The 26,368-nt window shown below is 37.9% G+C and overlaps 2 protein-coding genes across 3 annotated transcripts in view; both read left to right on the top strand.

Moving 5' to 3' along the window:
- Window positions 1-2,362: 2,362 nt before the first annotated feature.
- The window catches only part of LOC112569365, a 39,458-nt gene continuing 15,452 nt past the window's right edge, over window positions 2,363-26,368 (top strand). The window contains exon 1 of the mRNA XM_025247161.1: window positions 2,363-2,417. The gene's annotated coding sequence lies outside the window, so the exon portion shown is untranslated. The remainder of the gene's footprint in view (window positions 2,418-26,368) is intronic.
- LOC112569364 (putative calmodulin-like protein 6) lies at window positions 9,993-26,269 on the top strand. 2 transcript variants are annotated; one of them, XM_025247160.1, is made up of 6 exons: window positions 9,993-10,049; window positions 10,441-10,506; window positions 10,926-11,032; window positions 11,653-11,820; window positions 25,865-25,911; window positions 26,152-26,269. In XM_025247160.1, exons 2-6 carry the CDS (start codon window positions 10,463-10,465, stop codon window positions 26,197-26,199), a joined length of 414 nt encoding a protein of 137 aa, XP_025102945.1. In that variant the 5' UTR covers window positions 9,993-10,049; window positions 10,441-10,462; the 3' UTR covers window positions 26,200-26,269. The 2 variants fall into 2 exon arrangements, with proteins under 2 accessions (XP_025102945.1, XP_025102944.1); XM_025247159.1 differs by lacking the exons at window positions 25,865-25,911; window positions 26,152-26,269 and adding exons at window positions 12,010-12,056; window positions 12,297-12,565.

Below are 26,368 nucleotides of genomic sequence, written 5' to 3'. Positions count from 1 at the left end.
CGAATGAAGACGAGAGAAGAAAATATATACTTTGCTTCGTGGTAAACAGATCGATTGAGATTAGGATCGGTGACAGAAAATTCCCATCTCTGTTTTCATCTTTGTAGTTGGCAGGTAAGAGCTGCTGAGCTACAAATCGAAGTTGAACTAGTCACCTAGGATTATTCCCACCATAATTAAGTGCTAAGAAAACACTGGTATTACCAAGTTCACAACCTTACAAAAGAAATCCACATATGTGGAATGTACCAAAAATTATAAAGTGAATGATTTCTTATGTTTAGGTCGCGTGGTGTGGGAATGTCATGGAACTGGAGATTTTTTAATTAATTTATCTTGAGGCATAGAGTGATAGACTGTCACCAGCAGTGGGATGATGCCTCTTCAAAGCAGTTAAATATATTTCGATGTGTTCCATTTTAGTTTAAGCAACTACCTTCTGTGGTGAAGACAGATTTGTGATATTATTTTAAAAAAGATTCAGAATGAATATAACTGTGCTAAAATAAATATTAATATGTTTAGTATACTCAGAATGTTTGAGGTAAAAAAGAGTATTGTAAGCATCACATCTTAAAATATTTTAAGCACTTTTTATTTTTCATTCCATACTATTGATGTGAGCTATCATATACTAATTACACTACACGTTTCCTTCTTTGTACATATTTGAAATACGGGAAATATGTAGTACCCTCGACTAAAGTCCTCTAGTTTTCCTAAGAAATATTACGTACATAATGAAGGACACTACAAGTTGGATATATATGTATATTAATATTAGTGAATGTGTGTATAAATGATTCTATAGTATCAATCAGTGTCATGCATGACTATGCCTTATACATAATTTGCTTTGCTGGGTTCGAAAGGGTGTTTCAATGAACCACTTTGTGAAATCTATCTCTACTGACTACCCGAAGGCTTACTTCTATTATATTTGTTGTTTGTACTGTTTCTTCATCTTTTTGTTTAGTCCACACTAATCAATGGTTTAGTGGAAAAATAGGAAAAATAAGCATCGTATCCCGACTTTGTCACTCATGTCATCCTTTTTTTTTCTTCCAACTTCTCACATTCTTCGTATTCTCCCGTGATCTTGTCAGCCTTGTCCTGGTTGTTGTGTCGGTTCGTTTCTTCATTTTCATCATATTTCTTCGCCTTTTCCGCCCCTGCGTGTGTGGAATCTCAACCGTTCTTCGTTTCATCCTCCCTTCATTTCTTTGTTCCGTCACCTTCGTCGTCTTGTCCTTCGTCGTGTGAACTGTGGACCAGCAGATGGTCCATGCGCACATCGGTCAGACATTCCAGTGAGCATACAGTGTCAACAGAGTACACAGTGTCTACATCTAACGTTACGCTTGAAGGCCTCAGGGGCAAGAACTCTGACAATACTGTGCCGCAGTGCGTGCTGGTGTTTGGCGGTTTTTTAAATTATCTCCCTTTCCAGCATCTCTCATTACCTTTTCTTTGCTGTGTGGGGTAATCTCTGGTTTTCTTGCATGTGCCTGTATGCGTAAAAGTATTTCTTTAATTTCTTTTTCTTTCTTGTTTTTTTCCTACATTTTTATTAAACTGCTCATTTGCACCGCTCATTTCGTCTTTGTTCTTTGTCTACGTTCATCATAGGTTCGCTAGGTACGTCGTTTCCCTCCTCTGGCTGTGTGAGCGATTGTGAGACAAATCGCGCTGACATTTATACACAAATAAGTATCACTGTTTAAAATACTGTATACAAGGGACCTACAAATACACACAAGTTAATCCCCTAACAAAAAAGGGGAGACGATATTTAATTAAATGATACTAGCGTTCGCACTCACCTACACATGCACAAAGAATACACTAATGCACACACCCACTAACGAACAATACATAAGCACACACATATGCACACGTGTCTTAATGTGATTGTTAGATAAAAACACCATCTACTGCTTTGTTCGTGCACGGCTAGTTAATAAGATTAAACACACTAGTCCCATCAGGAATGGAGTTTAAGCTCAGTACATGTGACTGGCGACCATAAATATCAACTCCACAGAGCATGACAACATTTATTTCACAAACATGTGGGCAGCAGTAAGCTTAGACAATATGTAAGGTCACTACACCTTAATCCTCAAGCTTTTGAAGGGCTTATGAGTTCACATCCTCACTGACTCGGTCATGTTGTGTAGGAAGGGAAACCTGACCATCAACAGTTAGTTTTCATTTGCAACTTAGAATTCTGAGTTCAAAGAGGATATTTTCTTCTGTTAATATGGTCTATTGGCTTGATATGATTTAGTCATCGATCCTTATCTCAATTGATCTTTTTACCACGAAGCAAAGTATATATTTTCTTCTCTCGTCTTCATTCGCTACACCACGATTTCAGCACGGAGGTTTGTCACGTTCCTCATCTGAATCAACTTGTAAGCAAAAATAATCTTTATTTGTTCTGATAATTACTGTTGCATAAAATTTCAGTGAGGTTACAAAAACTTGCGATAGGACGATATTCGTTTAACTAAATTTAAGCCACGCAATTTTATCATAGAAAACAATGGCTTTTAATAGATTTTATACATTTTAATGTGTATAGCGTAATATGTGTATGTGTGTATATGGGGATATGTGTATGTGTGTATGTGTGTATGTGTATGTGTATGTGTATGTGTATGTGTATGTGTATGTGTATGTGTATGTGTATGTGTATGTGTATGTGTATGGGTGTATGTGTATGTTCAAGGACATGAACCCGTTGCCACATGTGCTTGCGTATATATCTGCTAAAAGCTAATTTCACTAATTGAATATTAAAAGGAGAAACATAACAAAAATACTTTAAAATACATTATTGTATTTTTTGTAATACAGGGGCAAAAAGCTTGTTGGCATTAATGAAGACTTTTATCTTTTGTCTTCTTCTTCTTGCTGCTGTTTGTGGGTAAGCATTAATTTAAATAAATTAACAACGGAAGAAGTAATAAAAATAAAACAGATTTATGTACAGTCTGTATATAACGGTACATAGAAGCTGGCTGACACTATTGAGTAAATTGATTTTGTCATATGGATCTAATTATATGTAGTTATTGCCAATTTAAGGGAAACAAAATAGAATTAGTTTTACGCTACAACCTTAAATTAAATGAGTTTACAATATAATGTTTTCAGTATTTTATATTTTGCTAACAAAAGATGGACATTACAAACTCGTACCAGAACTAGAATTACCAATATGTCAGTACCTGTATACAAGAACAAGGAATGGTAAATACTTTCAGGGAGAACTCCAACAGCGAAGATTTCTTCAGCGTTGCGGACCTTGACGGTGATGGCGTTCTGCAGCAGGACGAATTACAGGCTGATTTCAACAAAAAGGACATCAACGGTAATATGTTGATGCTTTTGGTATTGTAGCTTTTAAAATCCTCGTCCTCCTCATTCTCTTCCTCCTCCGTCTCCTCCTCCTCCTCCTCATCATCATCATTATGCTCCATCATCGACAGTCTTACGGAGCTTTACATTCACTTGTAATCCATTTATCAGTCATGTGTGTTGTATATTAATAGCAAATAAATAGATTTTAAGGCATGATAGTTACACATGTACGTTCGGCAATATACACTTTATACGGTAAGTAATATGTAGTCTAGAAATTTAACATATCAATGATGTTAGAATGACAGGATGAACATTGATATTTTCGATGACAAAGGTATTTGATATCTTTTTTGGGACAGACTTTATTTCGTAGGAGCCCTTGTCACTTTAAGTAATTCCCTCCTCTATGGTCTTAATAAAGTCTGTGTTACAGCAACTAAAGTACATCAAAAATGAAAAAAAAAAAAATAGTTAGTAAAACACACCAGGGCGGTTTGATACTTGCGGATTGTGCAACACAGTCACTAGAGAGTCTTTTCTTAAAAGTTGTCCACGCACAACTATTGATTGTAACTCCTTTACAAATTAAAAAAACCACGTATTACATAAATCTACAGAATTTCACTGAACAAAAATGAAGTTAAAACCTATCTCATGTGTGGCGCGTGCCAAAACACGCACAGAATATATAGGTTATTTTTCTCAAACAAAGACACGGTATGTTAATTATGGTAAACATACATTCATGCTCACAAGATGGTTAAGTAACAAAATCTGTTGACAATATTTCAATACAGTAAATTGATTCTACTATCATAAAATGCTTATTAAGAAAGACATAAAATAACTGTACATACATACATTGATTTGTTAGAAACTTTGTGGATGAATGTTTTTCACGTTGAGTAAATTGGTCTTAGCTTTTTAAGTTAATTTTTTTCTCAATATTTCTTTCAAAATTAAAAATATCGTCAATGTACAAATCCCTTTTGTAGGCGATGGATATATCAGTCTTTCGGAGTTCATAAAAAGTTTTGCTAGTTCGTGGTCACTGGAATTTAAAATGGGGGCCTTTATCTACTACGACAAGCTGGACGGCAATGAGGACGGCGTCATCGATCAAATCAGCTTTCTTTCCGCCTATGAAGATCATGGACTCTAACCGTGAGTGTTATCATTCTCAACCCAAATCTTTGCACTGTAAGGCTCGCTAGAGCAGCATCTAGATAATACTATGAACTAGAATAATTACTTTAGCGCTTTGACTGGTAATCCGTTGTTAGTTTTTTTATCACCAACTATTATATCAAAGTGTTCAACTGGTTTTCAGATGTCTGTATATTTAAATTTCCAGGTGACGGGGAAATTTCACGAGAAGAGTTCGAAAGAAATATGCTAAAAGTAAGACCATGCTTGAATAGTTAGTGATCTCGTGCATGTACTAGTTTGTCTTTTGTGTTCGCAATAGTTAGATGGAGTAGCTGGTGAGCAACTAATTACGTGGGTGGATGAACTTAAGTATAAAAATTAGTTGTTAAGTAAAGTTAATAGAAAGATAATTAGCTTTAATGGGGGAAGCAGTTACATCGGACGTAATAAGAGTCCTGCTTGGTCACGTGATTATACTTTAATGTTTTCAGATTTGGAATGGTGTTGCCAAAGAAAGCAAGTCCGTACTTAATCCATAAAGGAAGACATACATGCAAGAGTCTACATATAAAATGTAAAATCTTTCTCGAAGATATTGGCGACCGACAATAATAAAGAATAACATTCTTAATTACACACGACTGCTTTGTGGTGTTGAAAGATCTGGAGAGGTATCCCCAAGTGAAGGACTTCAGCTGGTTCATGATGGAAACGATAGGCAAATGGCTTAAAAGTAAATTTGAAATGTTTTAAAACATCATAAAGGGTCTTGTTGTGCATTGTGAGGACTTGACTAAAAATTCTCCTTTTTTTCCCAACCCTCCAGCAGCTGGCACACACAAATACACAGCAGAAGCAGTCTTTTTTATATTTGTGATAATTTTCACGCACACTCTCACATGATAGATAAATTACTTACACTTACACAAAAAAGTGAGCCATTTCTTAGTCAAAATCAAAAAGCCTTTCACTAGTCTTAATTCGGGTACTTTCAAGAAAAGAATGACATACACACACATAGAGACGCACATGCATGATTATGATTGTTAACTTTCACGTTTGAGTGTGGGAGTGATCCTGTGCATGTGATAGTTTGTCTTGTGTGTGTGTTTGTGTGTGTGTTAAAGAATGTGTGAGTGTAAGAATTAGTATATGTAAAGTTTGTGGTTAAAAGCTTATCTTGCGGGTGTATGATTGCCTGCGTGTTTAGGTTTGAGTGTGTGTGAGTGTGCCTGTAAAGGGCAAGATGCATTGCCACATAGTATATTAAGCTGACCATCTAAATAAATAAAAAAAAACTTTGGTAGGTGTGAATAATTTTTTTAAGTTCGTCTTGAACACTTTAACCGATTCTCACTCTGGTCAGGAAACACTGGAGTTCAAACAACACTATTTCCGAAATTTTTGTTTTTTAATTTCCTTGAGTCCTGTGCATTCGAAGACCCCAGGAGTCATGAAGCAGAAAGGTAGCTTCAAAGGCACTACACACTCAAATGTAATGTTACTTCTACTTCGAAACGTACTATTAACTATACTAACAAGTATTCTATTAAACATACTAATCAATGTACTTTTAAATGAAGGAACAAATTACTATTTGGTATACTAACAACTGTACTATTAGCCTAACTAATAAATGTACTATTAAAAATACTAATAAATGTTACATTCGGTGTAGTAACAGATTACTATTTATTACTTTATACTAACAACTGAAGTATTAAGTATACTAAGTATCGCGTGACCGCGACGAAGCGAGTCGAACCTAAGCTGAGCGCAGACCATACACACAAATCACAAAGATAAAATTCACGTAGCAAAACAAAACTAATTTATTAGACACAAAAATAATACTGATAGGAATCAATTATCAAAACATTCTAAACTCCCACATGAACAAATATAGATCAGCGCTAGCAATCCAACAAACAAAAAATAGATAAATAAAAATAAGACAAAACAATTGCCTTGTGCACACGTGAGTCTCAGTCACCGTATATACAATACATAACCCGCATGACCTGCGGGGTGACAGTTTAGATGTCCGTTGAAGGTGTCCACAGACGGCAGCCCGTCCTCTGGCCTTGCTTGCCGCTCTAACAACGTCCCACACCCCTCTCTGTCCCTTCGTCCAGCCAGTCCCCCTTTTCTCCTCTTGCCCAGGTGCGATGGTGTGGGCCGGCCACTGGCAACGAAAGCTCCTGCTCGAAGGTTCCTGCTCTAGGTACTCAACCGAAGCCCTTTCCGAACACTGGTGAAGCAGGGACGTGGGTTCAGGCGTCGACGAGATGATGATTAGGGTGCATGGTGGACGCTCGACAGGAAGACGGACAGTAATACAAACAAAGTATGTGAAGACACGGTGACACTAAGGAGGAGCAAAAACAACAACAGGTGGAAGAGTGAAGAAGAACGAAAAATAAGCCTGTAGATAAAACAATTCATACAATCCTCAGGCGTATCCTGAAACTGCTCAATTTTTAAAACAATATTTTCACAAAAATACATGTATCTAACCATCGGACTAGTCTACTAGTCTACTAGTCTACGCGCTACAAGCGTCGCGACCCGGCAACGTTAACCTAACAAAGTACAAGTCTTGCAATCAAACATCGGACTATGGCTTTGAACATAAAAGGATTCTCTCACTTGCACTTCCACCGCCACCCAAAGCCCCTTACAGACTAGAATGGTGTGGAACCCGAAAGAATGGATCTCTACTCACCCAAAACGACTTGTGGCAGATCGGTCGATACAAAATGAAAAACTCTGACTGTCATGGCCACGGTCCAGCACCGTCTGTTACTTGATGACGACTACCCTGACGTCAAAGAAGGAAAAAGTAAAATGACGCATCAAGGAAGCTGTCCGCGCGCAAAGACGGAAGCCGAAGAGAAGAAGAAAAAAAGTGGGGGGAGGGCAAATGCGTGAAGACAACACCCAACGATGGACCAGCTCAGTATGGGAGGCATACAAGGATGACAGCACAATCGCTGACACGCGACAGTGGGAATGTCATGGAACTGTAGATTTGTTTAACTTATCTTGAGGTATAGAGTGACAGACTGTCACCAGCAGTGGGATGATGCGCTACAAAGAAGTGAAATATATTTTGGATGTGTTATATATTAGTTTAAGCAACTACCTTGTGTGGATGAACCCAGATTTGTGATATTCATTTAAAAAAAAGATTTAGAATAAATATAACTGTGCTAAAATAATTATTATTACGTTTAGTATACTCAGAATGTTTGAGCTAAAACAGAGCATTGTAAGCATCACATCTTAAAATATTTTAAGCACCTCCCATTTTTCTTTACATACTATTGATGTGAGCTATCATGTGCTAATTACACTACACGTTTCATGGTTTTTAAACATTTGAAATACGGGAAATATGTAGTACCATCGAGTAAAGTCCTTTAGTTTTCCTAACAAATATTACGTACATATTGAAGGACCACTACAAGTTGCATATATATGCATATATTAATATTAGTGAATGTGTGTATAAATAATTCTATAGTATCAATCAGTGTCAGGCATGACTCTGCCTCATACATATTTTTGCTTTGCTGGGCTCGAAAACGGTGTTTCAACGAAAATTATCTCTACTGACTACCTGAAGGCTTACTTCTATTTTATTTGTTGTTTGTACTGTTTCTTCATCTTTTTGTTTAGTCCACACTAATCATTGGTTTATCATGAGCATCGTCTCCCGACTTTGTCACTCTTATCATCCTTTTTTCTTCTTCCACCTTCTCACATTCTCCGTATTCTCCCGTGATCTTGTCAGCCTTATCCTGGTTATTGTTGTCGGTTCGTTTCTTCATTTTCATCATATTTCTTCGACTTCTCCGCCCCTGCGTGTGTGGAATCTCAACCTTTCTTCGTTTCGTCCTCCCTTCATTTCTTTGTTCCGTCACCTTCGTCGTCTTGTCCTTCTTCGTGTGAATTGTGGACTAGCAAAGGGTCCTGCACACATCTGTCAGACATTCCAGTGATGGTCAGCGGCAGAGAGCCAAGTAAGGACACAGAAAGTGAAGAAAGCAGTGTCAACAGAGTACACAGTGTCTACATCTAACGTCACGCCTAAAGGCCTCAGGGGCAAGAACTCTGACAGTACTGTGCCGCAGTGCTTGCTGGTGTTTGGCGTTTTTTTTATTATCTCCCTTTCCAGCATCTCTCATTACCTCTTCTAAGGTGTATTGGGCAATCCCTGGATTTCTTGCATATGCGAGTACGCGTAAAAGTATTTCTTTAATTTCTTTTTCTTTCTTGTTTTTTTCCTACATTTTTATTGAACTGTTCATTTAACCGCTCATTTCGTCTTTGTTGTGGTCTACGTTCATCAGAATTCGCTAGGTACGTCGTGTCCCTCCTCTGGCTGTGTGAGCGGTTGTGAGACAAACAGCCCTGACATCTATACACAAATAAGTGTCAGTGTATAAAATACTGTATACAAGGGACCTACAAACACACGCAAGTTAATCCCCTAACAAAAACGTGGAGAAGATATTTAATTAAATGACACTAGCGTTTGCACTCACCTACACATGCACAAAGAATACACTAATACACACACGCACTAACAAACAAGCTAACACATAAGCACACACATATGCACACGTGTATTTCGTCTTAATGTGATTGTTAAATAAAAACACCATCTACTGCTTTGTTCGTGCACTGCGAGCTAATAAGATTAAATACACTCGTCCCATCAGAAAGGGAGCTTAAGCTCAATACATGTCACTGGCGACCATAAATATCAACTCCACAGAGCATGACAACATTTATGTAAGCTTAGATAATATGTAAGGTCACTACACCTTAATCCTCAAGCTTTTGAAGGGCTTATGAGTTCACATCCTCACTGACTCGGTCATGTTGTGTAGGAAGGGAAACCTGACCATCAACATTTAGTTTTCATTTGCAACTTAGAATTCTGAGTTCAAAGAGGATATTTACTGTTGCGGATATGATCTATTGGCTTGATATTCTACAACCAACCCTTTTGCGAATTCCAGAGAATAAACTATTGAACAAGCATGATGTGCAACAAATGAATTTCTTTTTTATTTTACTACTACTATTACTACTCTTACTACTACTATTAATACACAGAGACACAGTGAATCACATGTTCTATTAATTTTTTAGAATGTAACTACGAGACAAACGCACAAACACATTATGCAAAGAAAACAACAATACATTTAAAATGTCGTTAAATGTTATAAAAGGAAAATGTGGATTTCTTTTGTAAACTTGTGAACTTGCTAATACCAGTGTTTTTTTAGCACTTAATTATCCTAGGCGAGTAGATCATCTTCGCTTCATAGCTCAGCAGCTTTTACCTGCCATTTACAAAGATGAAAACAGAGATGGGAATTTTCTGTCATCGATCCTAATCTCAATTGATCTGTTTACCACGAAGCAAAGTATATATTTTCTTCTCTCGTCTTCATTCGCCACACCGGGACTTCAGCACGGAGGGTTGTCACGTTCCTCTTCTGAATCCATTTGTAAGCAAAAATAATCTTTATTTGTTCTGATAATTACTGTTGCATAAAATGTCAGTAATGTTACAAAGTCTTGCCATAGGACGATATTCGTTTAACTACATTTAAGCCACGCAATTTTATCATAGAAAAAAATGGATTTTAAATGATTATATACATTTTAATGTGTATATGTGTATGTGTGTATGTGTGTTTGTGTGTATGCGTGTATGTGTATGTGTGTATATCGGTATGTGTGTTTGTGTATATGTGTGTTCAAGGACGTGCACCCGTGTACGACGTGCATACATGTGTTTGTGTATATGTCTGCTAAAAGCTAATTTCATTAATTGAATATTAAAAGGAGAAATATAACAAAAATACTTTAAAATACATTATTGTATTTTTATTACAGGGGCAAAAAGGCTTGTTGCATTATGAAGACTTTTATCTTTTGTCTTCTTCTTGCTGCTGTTTATGGGTAAGCATTAATTTAAATAAATTAACAATGGAAGAAGTAATAAAAACAAAACGGATTTCTCTACAGTCTTTACATAACTGTACATAGAAGGTGGTTGACAAGATTGAGTAAATTGTCACATCAGATGTTGTCATATGGATCAAATTATATGTAGTTATTGCCAATTTAAGGGAAACAAAATAGAATTAGTTTTATTTTAAAACCTTAAATTACATGATTTTACAATATATTGTTTTCAGTATTTTATATTTTGTTAAAAAGGGATGAATACTACAAACTAGAATTAGCAGCATGACAGTACCTGTATACAACCTTTAACTAAGAAGTAAAAAAGTATTGAAAAATGAGAAACCTATATTTAAAGATAAGACGTTGACTTTATGACTGAAGAAAGAACAAGGAATGGTAAATACTTTCAGGGAGAACCCCAGCAGCGAAGATTTCTTCAGCATTATCGACCTTGACGGCGATGGTGCTCTGCAGCAGGACGAATTACAGGCTGATTTCAACAAAAAGGACATCAACGGTAATATGTTGATGCTTTTGGTATTGTAGCTTTTAAGAGCCTCCTTCTTCTCATTCTCCTCCGTCTCCTCCTCCTCATCATCATCATTATCATCCTCATCCCCGTTATCATCCTCATTATTATCATCCTCCTCCTCCTTTTTCCTCAACTTTCTCCACGCGCAACTATTTATTGTGACTACTTTACAAATAACAAAAACCATGTATTACATAAATCTGCAGAATTTCACAGAAAAAAATGAAGTTAACACATATCTCCTGTGTGATATGAAATATATAGTTTATTATTTTCTATTTATAAAAAACTTTAAACAAAGACACGGTATGTTATTATGGTAAACATACATTCATGCTCATAAGAAGGTTAAATAACAAAATCTGTTGACAATAGAAATGACACTTTACTGTGTATTTCAATACAGTAAATTTATTCTACTATCATAAAATGCTTCTTAAGAAAGACATAAAATAACTGTACATACATACATTGATTTGTTAGAAACTTTGCGGATGAATGTATTTCAAGTTGAGTAAATTGGTCTGAGATTTTTGAGGTTGATTTTTTTCCTCAGTCGTTTATTTCTTAATAAGAAATGTCAATTTTACAAATCGCTTTTGCAGGCAATGGATACATCAGTCTTTCAGAGCACATAAGTAGTTATGCTAGTTCGGTGCCACTGGTGCATAACATGGGGATCTTTATCTACATGGACAAGCTGGACGGCAATGAGGACGGCGTCGTCGATCAATCAGTTCCTCTTTCCGTTATGAAGATGATGGACTCTAACGGTGAGTGTTATTATTCTCAACCTAAATCTTTGCACTGTAAGGCTCGCTAGAGCAGCATCTAGATAATACTATGAACTAGAATAATGACTTTAGCACTTTGACTGGAAATACGTTGTTAGTTTTTTTTCAGTTACAGTAATATCAAAGTGTTAAGCTGTTTTTAAGATGTCTGTATATTTAAATTTCCAGGTGACGGGGAAATTTCACGCGAAGAGCACGAAAGAAATGGACTAAAAGTAAGACCATGCTTGAATAGTTAGTGATTTCGTGCATGTACTAGTTTCTCTTTTGTGTTCGCAATAATCAGATGGAGTAGCCGGTGAGTAACTAATTATGTGTGTGGATGAACTTAAGTATAAAAATAAGTGGTTAAGTAAAGTTAAAAGAGAGATAATTAGCTTTAATGGGGGAAAGAAGTTACATCGGACGTAATAAGAATCCTGCTTTGTCACGTGATTATACTTTAATGTTTTCAGATTTGGGATGGTGGTGCCAAAGAAAGCAAGTCCGTACTCAGTCCATAAAGGAAGACATACATGCAAGAGTCTCCATATAAAATGTAAAATCTTTCTCAAAGATATTAGCGACCGACAATAATAAAGAATAACATTCTTAATTACACACGACTGCTTTGTGGTGTTGAAAGATCTGGAGAGGTATCACCAAGTGAAAGCCTTAAGCCAGTTCATGATGGAAACGATAGTCAAATGGCTTAAAAGTAAATGTTAAATGTTTTAAAACATCATAAAGGGTTTGGTTGTGAATTGTGAGGACTTGACTAAAAATTCTCTTTTTTCCCAATCCTCCTGCCATGGCGACACACAAACACATACACAGTAGAAGCAATTTTCTTTATATTTGTGATAATTTAAAGACTCAGGCACACTCTCACATGAGACAAACACATGAGACTTACACTTACACAAGAAAAAGTGAGCCATTTCTTAGTCAAAATCAAAAAGCCTTTCACTAGTCTTAATGTGTGCACTTTCAAGAAAAGAATGACATACACACACATAGAGACGTACATGCAAGATTATGGTTGTTAACTTTCACGTGTGAGTGTGGAAGTGATCCTGTGCATGTAATAGTTTGTCTTGTGTGTATGTTTGTGTGTGCGTAAAAGAATGTGTGAGTCTAAGTATTACCCAGATAGCATGAAAACATTTTAAAAACGTTTTAAAAACGTTTACATGGTTGTAATAAGGTTTACGTTTTAGATAAAACGTTTTAAAAACATTTTAAAAACATTTACCAAAAAAACATTTTAAGTAAAACATTTTAAAACATTTTTAAAATGTTGAAAATAAACATTTAAAACAAAATGTTAAATAAATGTTTATAAACGTTACAATGTTAACCTTTATGGCTGCGCGTCATGACGTAATTTTTTAAAAGACGTCACTATTTGATTTGCCGGCATTCGCTTCTCCTATGGAATTTTAGAGCCAGTCCACGGTGTAGATACTGAAAATCCTCACCAAAAAGCTTTTTTAAAGACTTTGTTATATTTGTCGTATGACTAGGTTTGATAGTTTAAAATCATTGCAGTTTTTAAAACATCAATGCTACGTAACTAAACATTTGCTATTCTTCTTGTGGATGCACGTACTCCCATGATTCCACGCGGCGCGACATTTTCTCTGCTGATGTACTGTATGTTTGAAAACCAAGGTTGTAATCTTTTCTCTTTGTTTACCACACACGTACTGCAGGTTCTTAATTATAAAACGCTATATACCGTGTTCTAGTACAACACACATTTAATGTCTGCTTATTGGGTGTGATGTGTCAAAGTTTACTTTCTGAATTGAGCGCTCGTACATAATCTAACACGTTAAGGCAACTGATAGTTCACATCATGTCGTCCTACTGGACGAAGCGGAGAAAAGTTAATAAAACTTGTAGAAGCAGAGTTGGCAGAACTGAAAGAAGAAAGATGTATTCAATACACACTGTCACAAACATTCACGATCCAGTGTCGTAGAGAAGGTGCTCACAGTTTTAGATCTACAGAGTCAAATTAATAACAGTTCGAACCAGCAGACACCAGAACTCTCAGCGATAACATCACGCCAGCAATATTTACCGACTAAATACAATTTGGATGAAAATAATGATGATGATGTTGTGAAATCTAATTTTAGTGAATTTGAAGATTATATTGATGATCAGTTTGATTCAGCGATGTCTTCAGACAGCGACAGTGAAAACAGATACAGATTTGGCCACACAGTTGGCATACTTGGGTCGCAACATTTAACATTCAACAGTTCACTTTCAGTACGTCTTGCCTTGTTGCGACAAAAGCATCCTGTAATAACTGCTTGCTTGAATTCATTGCTAAACCGTTATCTCAATGGTACCACTGGTATTGTGTAATCATTTCTCATTATGGTGTAAATTTGTGTTACATGTTCTTAAAATTTACGTTAAGGATGATAGAGTTTTACTAACATTAAATAACGTGACATTATAACATTGCATGCCACAGAAGCAAACTGCAGTCAATACAATCATTATCTCAGCTGAACAAGATTCATGCTATCCTCCCTGTATTTACCATAGTTCCTTGAGTATAACAGTGTATAAAAATTTATGCAGTCATAATCTCTGACGGAAATATGACAGATGAAGTCAAACGTCCAACACTCCCATAAAGACACACAGTTAGCCTCCCTGGTAAGAGTTCATAGAGGATTGTTTATTTTTCAGCACGCGAAACGGTTAGCATACTGGCCACCAAGTGAGCTGACACAAACACCTTCAGGAGGGAGCTCTGCCAATAGACATACCTGGACTCTTCAAGCTGTTTGCATTTTGGGTTCAAAGGGTCCTTTATACTTTTTTTTACTCATTGTCATATATATATGTATATTATAGAGATTAGATGTTTGATGACTTCGTCAGCCTGTTAATATTTCTGTGGTCAGTCTCTTGATAAAGTTTAAAAAGTATTGTTCATATTTATTTTGTAAAGGTTTTAAGGTAGTGTTAGTGTCTTTAGTCCACGCAGACCTTGCTTAGGGTTTATTGTGGTTACAGACTGGAACATACAGCCACATGACCATTAACATCTCAGCGAACAGACAGTTAACTGATTTTGTCATGTGAAATTCATATTGTGTGGTAAAGCATTGCATGCCATTATTCTCGATGTTTATTATAACTTCACAAAATAATAACCCTTTCAGATGAGTATTTGGTTGCCAGACGAAAAGTGGAAAACAGCCAGTATACATCAAACTTGGATACATCAGATGATGACAGCACTAAAGGTTGAAAAGATCGGAAGAGGAAGAGAAACAAGTAGTCACATTGTGTCTTGTTTGAGTTATAGAATGACAGGGATTAGGAAACCCTAGGTTTGGGAGAACAACTTACAAGATCAGTACAGATTTCAGTATTGCAGTTCATTTCAATTTTTCATGAGGGTAATATTGATATTATGATAGGTATAGCCTAGGAATTATTTATTATTTTATTTCTTAAATCTTTTACTCCAGAAATTCTTAAATTTTCATAATTGTCATTTCACTGCACACTTATTATTAGGTATGCTTGTTAATTAGGTTAGGGCTAGAGAGCCCAGACGAGGAGGAAGAAGACGACTTTAGATGGAAATCAGTGCATCCAGCAGTGCCAGCAGGACCATTGCCAGACTCATTGCAACCACAAGTGGAAAACAAGCGTTTATGCCCACAGGTAAATGCACTAACCACCAGAATATTCCCCCCACGACGTGAGCACCCCAGTGACCAACGTAGTGACTCTCAGCAAGGAGTACAAGAGGGGACAGACCTCACAGCTGCAGCAGTAAATGGCGGTACCCAGAGAGTGTCTAATGAAGGTAATTCAGACAATTTTATATTATGGGTAACTTTTCTTGATTTTTGTTTTGCCTATTTAATTTTGTTGTGAATTCCCTTTCACAATCTCATGTTGAACATAGTGTTGGTTATACAAGTTTCTTACTGCCTCCCAAATCACCGTTGATTGGCTTCATTCACCTATAAAAGTTAATTGTCCACTTTTGCTCACAGTGCTATGTTCATATTGTTGCAGCATTTGCCTTGTTCATTCTGAAACAAGACAGAGAATTGAAATTGATGCTACAGGAAGTAAAAGATATGGTGATTCATTCACTGATAAGCAAAGACCAGCCTGCTCCAGCAAAGGATGCCTGAATGTTGCCAGAAGATTTGATCCTTCCGATTAGAACACAGCAAGAGCTGTTGGAACTGGATGATGTTGGAGCCTTGATGATGATTCCTTTCATGAATTACTCGTACGTAAAGCAGATGTCATTGTTAAAGCCATGATTGAAATGATAATCTGTAATAATTTAGGGGAATTTTAAAGCATAGCTTGACATTTTTGAAAAACTTATGTTTTTATAGGGAATTCATTTGAGAATGATCAGTTCTTGTCAATCTATCATACATATATAGTGTGGAACACAATAAGTCAAATTTTAAATCCAGTTTCAAAGGGTTTCAGCCTCATAAACTTATGGTTATTGGGAAGGAAACATTAAATGTTCAGCTTTTTGTGAAAAGTTTTCAGTTTATAATTTTTGTATGGCCCTTGAATTGTAAATAATTAAAGCCATGTATATTTTCACTACACCCTTTCTTGTTTATGATGTGTGGCCTACGTGACAGATATGTTTCTTGTCTTCTAAAGATATTGCAAGTCAAAAGCCTCTCCTGTGTGGGTAGAAACGAATGCAAAGGATTGTGCGAAAAGAATCATGCGGCGACTCCTGACCAACAAGGATTGCTCGGAACTATAACTGGAAAGGACAAAAGGGAGAGATGTGTGCTTTCAAGGGACTGAAGGTGCAGGCCATGATCTACAGTAAGTGATGATGTATAAATGTTAGTGTATATTATTATTAAAGATATAGATATATGATATATTGTCTACACATACTTTGACAAAAAAGAGAAGTGCAGATCTAAGTGCTTATTTTTGTATAACATGAATTGACATTTTTCATTGTTAGCTCTACAGTTGAAAATTATTTGTAGCTCTTGTCAGTATTAATTGTGCTTCTATGGGTGAAACTAGCGTAAAAACGGAAAGACATGGGGAACAAGCATAAGCACCATAAAACTGAAACAATATGTATAGTGTGAGACGTCTTTAGTCCATCTTTAATCTATAAACCTGTAGCACTTCTTTAATCTACAAATCCCATTTTCGCTATCTGCAGAAGCTGTACGGAAGAACCGTGGGTGTATGGAGGCTTCCGATAAATTTAGTGCAGGAGCCATCACAGAGTGGAGACCAATGCTTCAGCAGACAGTGCTGTTCCACCTGTCCGTCGTCCTTCCCGCCCGAGCTGCCATCCGCATCAGAGAGCGACGACTCCTCTCCCAGCGACAGAGAAGTCTAGAGATATACATGTAATGTCTACGATGACTGCAATGCCACCTACAGCCGCCGAATGCCAGTACTGGTCACATAGCCATTCGCTTCCAACGGCAACAGCAGGCAGTCCTGACAGTCCTTTGTCACTGGCTCTCCCCCACGCTCAAGAGCTGTCTCCCACATATAACACTTCTGTGCTTTTGCCTCCTTTTACTCCTCTACACTGGCATGTATGCCTAACTTTGCTGCATAAGGAACATCAGGCTTATCACCAAGCCACTCTTGACCCTAATTGGACGCTTGCTGATATTTAGCAACAATGTCTCATATTTGAGATATCTAATAATTACATATAAGAAGGTTTTAGTATGTTAAAATGAAGGCATGTGGATCTGATAGTGTTCTAAGTGCATTTTTCGTAAAGCCGCTTTACCAGACATACATGAACTTTTAATTGTTCAGCCTTATTTTACGGTATGGAAATTCTCATATTATTAATTAATTGGAATGATATGTCCCTTGTATAAAGGTAGAGATGATAATGTGCATGTTGTTATCTACAACAGGGTAACTGTACTTTTTGGTGTATTTTGTACATCATCCAATTGTATTTACAATTCACTGTTTTTTGTAAATCTAAAGGTCTATAAGTGTAGTTTTAGTTTAATTATTCCTTGGCACTCTGCACGGAGCACAGTGCCGCACCACCTCACCTTTAAGTATTTGCAATTGAAATATTTAAAAGTATTAATTTAAGAAAAAATCCTATGCATTGATTTGTCGGTGTTTAATTAATTCATATTCTTTTTTCTCTTTTTTGAGTATCATTTATTCATTTTTATCACAAATGGTCACCATTTTGTACTTGCTATTGTATAATGTAAATGTCTCCTGGGTTTATTCCCAACGACACGAAATATGTTTTAATTAAAACAAATGAAAATCTTCTCTGTACATCCTTTTTGCCATGTTTGAAGTGAAACTGCAGAAAGTATGTGTGAAATGTGGAACATTTAAATTAGTTTAAAAAAACATTTTATAAACGTTTTAAAAATGTGTCATGCAAAACATTTAAATTAGGTTTAAAAAACATTTTAAAAACGTTTTAAAAACGTTTACATATGAATATTTATTAAATGTTTTTAAAATGTTTTACAGAAAAATGTTTATAAAACGTTTTAAAAACATTTGAAAAACGTTATAAAAATGTTTGCAGAAAACGTTTTAAAAACATTACTTTGATGTGCATGATAAACGTTTTAAAAACATTTTCTGCAAACATTTTTAAAACTTTTTATGTAAACATTTTAAAACGTTTTTAAAACGTTTTTAAAACGTTTGCATGCTATCTGGGCAAGGAAGCTGTGCGCGCGCGCAAGACGTAAGACGAAGAGGGGACAAAAGCGTGAAGAAAACACCTAACGATGGACCAGCTCAGTATGGGAGGCACACAAGGATGACAGCACAATCGCCGACACGCGACAGAGGAAATGCCATGGAACTAAGATTTTTTAACTTATCTTGATGCATAGAGTGATAGACTGTCACCAGCAATGGGATGATGCTCTTCAAAGCAGTTTAATATATTTCCGATGTGTTCCATTTTAGTTTAAGAAACTACCTTGTGTGCGTGAACACAGACTTGTGATATTTATTTTTAAAAAAATTAGAATGAATATAACTGTGCTAAAATAAATATTAATATGTTTAGTATATTCAGAATGTTTGAGCGAAAACAGAGCATTGTAAGCATCACATCTTAAAATATTTTAAGCACCTTCTTTCCATACTATTGATGCGAGCGATCATATGCTAATTACACTACACGTTTCCTTGTTTGTACATATTTGAAATAAGGGAAATAGGTAGTACCATCAAATCAAATCAAATCAAAATCAAATCAAAACAGACTTTATTGTCTGCCCAGGAGACCCAGGGCAGAAATTTGTCTTTGCTTACATACCCATACAGACATTTAACACACAGTTAGGAGTAAAAGTGAGGAGTAAAATAGTGTTGATTGCACCAGTCCATCAAAGCAGTGTATGTTTATCCTAACAACAAACCTTGGGTGACCAAGGGCCTAAAAGCACTGCTGAACAAAAAGAAACATTTGTTCATCACGGGCAGAAGCCCACGACAGAAGATTAGTACATAGAGAGGACCATGATGCTATCCGTTGGGGTGGGCAGAGGCTCTACGAGCATACTAGTTAGTCCGCTTTCAGTAGTTTGCCGGTGACCAACGATTGTCCACGAGATTGAAACAGAGGTAGAGTTAGCTCTCGCCATAAACCCGATGTGTCAGAATGCGGCTCGTGGTTACATCTTTGAGCTCGCTGGAGGACCTGCAGACGTCGAGTTATGATGCTTCCGCATGACGCAAGAGATACGCCGAGAAAGATCTTGGGTGTCCTAGTGGAGGCGTACGGCGAACGGAAAGATGTCGACATCAGTGCCACAGCAACGTGATGAGGTGGTCGACGAATACGCCACGAAGCTTCAGAATTTAAGCAGGCGAGGTAGAAGGCGGCGCAGAGCGTCGAAGTGGCGGGGATTGACACCATCTCGGAGGACTGCAGCCCGACCGGTCAGGGAAAGTGACTGCCCCCGTTTTCCGTAACAGGATGACAGGGAAATAAAGTGTAGCTGGCCTGACTGGAAAGTGTCCGACGGCGGAGGTTGTCATTTATGGCAGTTGAGTGTTGGCGTTGCTCGACACCGGCAGTGAGGTAACGACGGTCACTGACGAGTGGGCACGAGGGCACATACAGGACTTACAGCTAAAACAAACTCAGGAGTGGCCGGTGGTGGACATGTTTACTGCCAGCGTCTGAGGACGTTCCTATCCTGGTGGTCAAGGACCTGGTCGATGGTCACAAGTGAGCGCAGAGGCGCGTGTCGCTTCTACTAGGGAAGAACGTCCTTGATCGGATAATGGACTCTACCGCAGATGTGGCGCAGCAGTACAGGCAGCCGTGCATGAAGCTCATCTTGAGAAGACATTGTCAACAAAAGGACTGGCTAGGGCCGCTGGCAACACGCCCGTTCCAGGATGCCAATGGGTCTGACGTCCACACCAGCCACTTTCCAGAGGTTAATGCAGACCACCATGCCGAACTTTATAATTTCAGTCCTTCTTGTGTACCTAGACGATCATTTGTATACTCCAAGATAAAGGACATTCAACTGCGGAGGCGCCATACCTTCAGGATGACGACAGTGAAGAGGAAACGCCAGGGTGGTATGCTACTCTTCCAAACCATCACCACAGAACTCTTGTGACAATGCCTGTGGTGCCAGAAGTAACAGTGTCTGTGGTGTCAGATGACAGTACCAGAAATGACAGTCCCTATCGTGTCCGAACCGCGCAGATCGCAGCGACTTACCGCGAGACAGGCAACAAACTCGCACAAAGTGTAGGATGAAACAGTTCGTGCGACGCTATGCCATGGCAATATGAATACCATGGATATATTTTTTAGTTGCGGTGATCGGTGACACCGTAGATGACACGTACGCATTGATCAGTTGTTTATTTTGCTATTTGTTCAATTTCTTCAACTTTACCGCGCGGCTGCGTCCAGAAAATGTCATTGACAAGAATGACACACGAGGTGATGGCTGACAATAGATGTCAGCACTCTCTCTTCTTCAGTCTCTGTTTGATTCCTCCTGAGTCCTTGTGCCTTTATTAGGATGGTGATGGCTGCTGGCACGAAGGACCTCTGGTAGGCAGCTTTCCTTATGCGTGGTACCTTATAGCGCCTGCCTGAGGGCAACAGCTGGAAGCTGGTGTGGAGAGGGTGTTTCAGGTCCGAAATGATGTTATGTGCCATCCTTCTGACTGCATGAAGGTACAAGTCAGAAAGTGGCAGCTGTGCTTGACCAATAATTTTATTCGCCTGGTGGATGATTCTGGCCAGAATTGCCTTGTCTTTGACTAGTAGGTGACCATACCAGGCAGCGATGTTGAATGAGAGGATGCTCTCAACAAGAGACCTGTACACAGTCTCAATCACCCAGAGCTGACGTCGAAGCTGCGAAGTCTCCTCAGAAGGTACAGCCGTTGCTGGGCCTTTTTGTACACTTGGTTCACGTGATCACTAAATGAGAGCCTCCCGTCGATCACTGTACCAAGGTACCTAAACACAGCAGCCCTCTGAACCTGCTGTCCCTTGATTTGGAGTGGTGGGGGAGAGAGGGGTTGTGCCATCTTCCTTCGTAGGCTCGTCCAAAGGCCATCTCCTCCGTTTTTTCAACGTTCAGATCCAGAAAGCTGCGGTCAAACCACTCCTCCAGCTCCCCCACACAGGCCAGGTACTGTGACAGGGACTGCTCGTCTTCCAGGCAGCCCACAAGGGCCATGTCATCTGCATATTTAACAAGTTTGAGAATAGCACTGTTAATACTAATCCCATTTGTATATACAGAGAACAGGATGGGGGAAAGCACACATCCCTGAGGGATACCCGTGTTGAGGATCTGCTCATCTGACAGAATCACTCCATCCACTGACAAATAAACTCCGTCAGACGAGCTGCTGGACCCTATAGTACCTGTCGGTGGAACTCTGAGACCCACCCTCTGTGGTCGGTCCTTCAGGAATGATCTGATCCATAGAACTAGGCCAGTGTTGACATCCAGGTCTAGTAGGCGCTGTACAAGAAGGTGTGGCTGGACCGTGTTGAAGGCGCTGGAAAAGTCCATGAACAGGACCCGAACTTAGGTGCCAGAAGTGTCCAAGTGTTGTAGGATAGCATTTAACAGCGTGAGAGTTGCATCAGACACCCCCCTGCGTGGCTTGTAGGCAAACTGCAAAGGATCCAGGCGATCAGCCATGGTGGGGATTAACAATCTTCCCACAACTCTCTCCAAACATTTGGCCACAACAGACGTGAGAGCCACAGGTCGAAAGTCTTTTCAAGTTGGTAGCATTGAGGCTTCTTTGGCACTGGTATTATTGTGGATGTTCTCCACACGCGGGGACACTATGAGAGTCAAGGAGAGCTGAAAAAGTCTGGTAAAAACACCACTCAGCTGACTAGCACACTCTTTGAGTATTTTGCCTCTCACGTGGTCAGGTCCAGGGCTTTACGTGGGTTCACATGAGAGAGAATTCTGACATCTCCCTCACAGATGGTGACAGTGGCTGCCGACAGTGAAGAACAGATATCTTCTGCTTCATTGCTGAAGTCTCTCACATCAAACCGCGCGTAGATAGTGTTGAGCTCATTAACAAATGACACTGGGTCATCACACTTTACTCTTTGTGTCTTGCGTTCTCTACCCATCATGGTGTCCAGGCCCTTCCAAGCATCTCTTGCGTTGCCCTCAATTAATTGCTTTTCTACCTTCTTTCTGTATTCCACTCTAGCCGTTCTTGCCTTTGCCCTGAACTCCTTCTCCTTTTCTTTCACTTTCTGTTTGTCTCCTTGCATAAAAGCTATCTTCATCCGTGACAATATTTATGGGAATCAATTTTATTGTTAACCTTAATAGTACGTTGGATGAATGATAATATATTGGTAATATATCTTGTGTGGCGAATGAAGGAGTGAATCTATGATTGTTGATACTTTGCCTTTGTTTCATTTAAAATTGTGTTTGAATTGAATAATTATTCGTGCCTCTAAGAAGGTACGACCACCCTCAAGCGATCAGAATATTTTGGTTTGTGGAAAGAATGCGCGTGTCCGCGGACGGTCCGTGACATACACACACGCACTAACAAACAAGCTAACACATAAGGACACACATATGCACACGTTTATTTCGTATTTCGTCTTGGTGTGATTATTAGATTAAAAAAATAATCTCTGCTTTGTTCGTGCACTGCAGTTAATAAAAAAACACGCTCGTCCCATCAGGAATGGAGTTTAAGCTCAGTACATGTCACTGGCGACCCAAATATCAACTCCACAGAGCATGACACATTTATTTCACAAACAGGTGGGCAGCAGTAAGCTAAGAGCCAACTATGTAAGTCACTACCACACATTAATCCTCAAGATTTTGAAAGGGCTTATGAGTTCACATCGCTCACTGACTCGGTCATGTTGTGTAGGAGAGGAAACCCGACCATCAACAGTTTAGTTTTCATTTGCACTTAGAAAAGTTCAAAAAGGATATTTCTTCTGCGTTAATATGGTCTAGTTGGCATTGATAAGATTTAGTCATCGATCCTAACATCTCAATTGAAATCTCTTACCACGAAGCAAAGTATGATATTTTCTTCTCTCGTCCATTCGCCACACCACGATTTCAGCAACGAGGGTTGTCACGTTCCTTCATCTGAATCCAGTTGTAAGCCAAAAATAATCTTTATTTGTTCTGAAAATTAGTGTTGCAAAAAAATATCAGTGAGGTACAACAGTCTGCCATAGACGATATCGTTAACTACATTAAGCCACGCAATCTTTATCACAGAAAAACAATGCGCTTTTAATAGATTCTATACATTTTAATGTGTATATGTGTATGTGTGTATGTATATGTGTATGTGTGCAATATGGGTATGTGTGTATACTTGTATGTGTATGTGTATGTGTATGCGTATGTGCAATGTTCAAGGACGTGAACCCCCTTGCCAACATGTGCTTGCGTAATATATCTGCTAAAAGCTATGTTCACTAATTGATATTTAAAAGGAGAAACACAACAAAATACTTGTACTTTAAAACACATTATTGTATTTTTTTAATACAGGGGCAAAAAAGCTTGTTGAATTATGAAGACTTTTATATTTTGTCTTCTTCTTTCTGCTGTTTGTGGGTAAGCATTAATTTAATTAAATTAACAATGGAAGAAGTAATAAAAATAAAACAGATTTATGTAAAGTCTGTATATAACGGTACATAGAAGGTGGCTGACAAGATTGAGTAAATTGTCACATCAGATGTTGTCATATGGATCAAATTATATGTTGTTAGTGCCAATTTAAGGAAAACAAAATAGAATTAGTTTTACACTACAACCTTAAATTAAATGAGTTTACAATATATTGTTTTCAGTATTTTATATTTTGCTAACAAGAGAGGACTTACAAAGCCCCTGGTACCAGAACTAGAATTACCAATATGACAGTACCTGTATACAAGAACAAGGAATGGTTCAATACTTTCGGAGAACTCCACACAGCGAAGATTTCAGCGTTGTGGGACCTTGACGGTGATGGCGTTCTGCAGCTGGACGAATTACTGGCTGATATTCAACAAAAATGACATCAACCGTAATATGTTGATGCTTTTGTTTGTTATTGTAGCTTTTAAAATCCTCTTCCTTCATATTTCTCTTCCTCTTCCGTCTCTCCTCCTCATCATCATCATTATGCTCCATCATCGACAGTCTTACGGAGCTTACATTCACTGTAATCCATTTAATCAGTCATGTGTGTTGTATATTAATAGCCTATAAATAAATAGATTTTAAGGCATGATAGTTACACATGTACGCGCGAGCAATATACACTGTATACGTTGAGTAATATGTAGTCTAGACATTTAGCACATCCAATGATGGTAGAGTGAAAGATATGAACATTGATACTTTTCGATGACCAGGTATTTGATATGTTTTTTGGGACAGACTTTATTTCGTAGGAGCCCCCCTTGTCACTTCACGTAATTCCCTCCTCTATGACGTCTTAATAAAGTACTGTGTAAAGCCAACTAAGTACATCAAACAAATGCAAAAAAAATAAATAGTAAGTCAAAAAAACAAAACACACCAAGGCGTTTGATACTTTGCGGGATTGTGCAACACAAGTCACTAGAGAGTCTTTTCATATTTAAAAGTTGTCACGCCACCAACTATTGTTTGTAACTCCTTTACAAATAAAAAAAAAAAACACCGTATTACATACCAATCTACAGAATTTCACAGAACCAAAATACGAAGTTAACACCTATCATCATGTGTGGCGCGAGCGAAAACACGCACAGAATATATATAGTTATTTTTCTCTCTATTTATAAAAACCCTACAAAACAAACAAAGCCACAACACGGTATGTTAATTATGGCAAACACTTAATTATGGTTAAGTAAAAACATCTGTTGACAATATTTCAATACAGGAGTAAATTTGATTCTACTATCAAAAATGCTACGTCTTAAGAAAGACATCACACCAAACCAAAATAACTACCCAGACATACATAGCATTGATGTGTTAAGACAAACTTTGCGAATGAATGTTTTTAAAGTTGAGTAAATTGGTCTTAGCGCTTTTTAAGTTAATTTGTTTTCTCAGTCTTTCTTTCAAAATTAAACAATATCGTCAAATGTACAAATCCCTTTTGCAGGCAATGGACAATATATCAGTCTACTTCGGAGTTCATAAGTGAGTTATGTAGTTTTGTGGCAACTGGAATTTAACATGGGGGCCTTTATCTACTACGACAAGCTGGATGGCAATGAGGACGGCGTCATCGATCAATCAGCTTATCTTTCCGTTAGGAAGATCATGGACTCTAACGGTGAGTTTTGTCATTCTCAACCCAAATCTTTGCACTGTTAGGTTCACTAGAGCAGCATCTAGATAATACTATGAACCAGAATAATTACTTTACCACTTTGACTGGTAATCCGTTGTTAGTTTTTTTCTCACCTACTATTATATCAAAGTGTTCAACTGGTTTTCAGATGTCTGTATATTTAAATTTCCAGGTGACGGGGACATTTCAAGCGAAGAGTTCGAAAGAAATATTCTACAAGTAAGACCTTGCTTGAATAGTTAGTGATCTCGTGAATATACTATTTTCTATTTTGTGTTCGCAATAGCTAGATGGAGTAGCTGGTGAGTAATTAATTATGTGGGTGGATGACCTTAAGTATAAAAATTAGTGGTTAAGTAAAGTTAAAAGAAATATAATTAGCTTTAATGGGGGGAAGCAGATACATCGGACGTAATAAGAATCCTGTTTGGTCACGTGATTATACTTTAATTTTTTCAGATTTGGAATGGTGTTGCCAAAGAAAGCAAGTCCGTACTCAATCCATAAAGGAAGACATACATGCAAGAGTCTACATATAAAATGTAAAATCTTTCTCGAAGATATTAGCGACCGACAATCATTAATAATAACGTTCTTAATTACACACGATTGCTTCGTGGTGTTGAAAGATGTGGAGAGGTATCACCAAGTGAAGGCCTTCAGCTGGTTCATGATG

The sequence above is a fragment of the Pomacea canaliculata genome, linkage group LG7, assembly GCF_003073045.1.
Source record: "Pomacea canaliculata isolate SZHN2017 linkage group LG7, ASM307304v1, whole genome shotgun sequence".
Classification (NCBI taxonomy): domain Eukaryota; kingdom Metazoa; phylum Mollusca; class Gastropoda; order Architaenioglossa; family Ampullariidae; genus Pomacea; species Pomacea canaliculata.
Note: the sequence above shows the minus strand (reverse complement) of the source record. Positions and strands in the feature narration are given on the sequence as shown.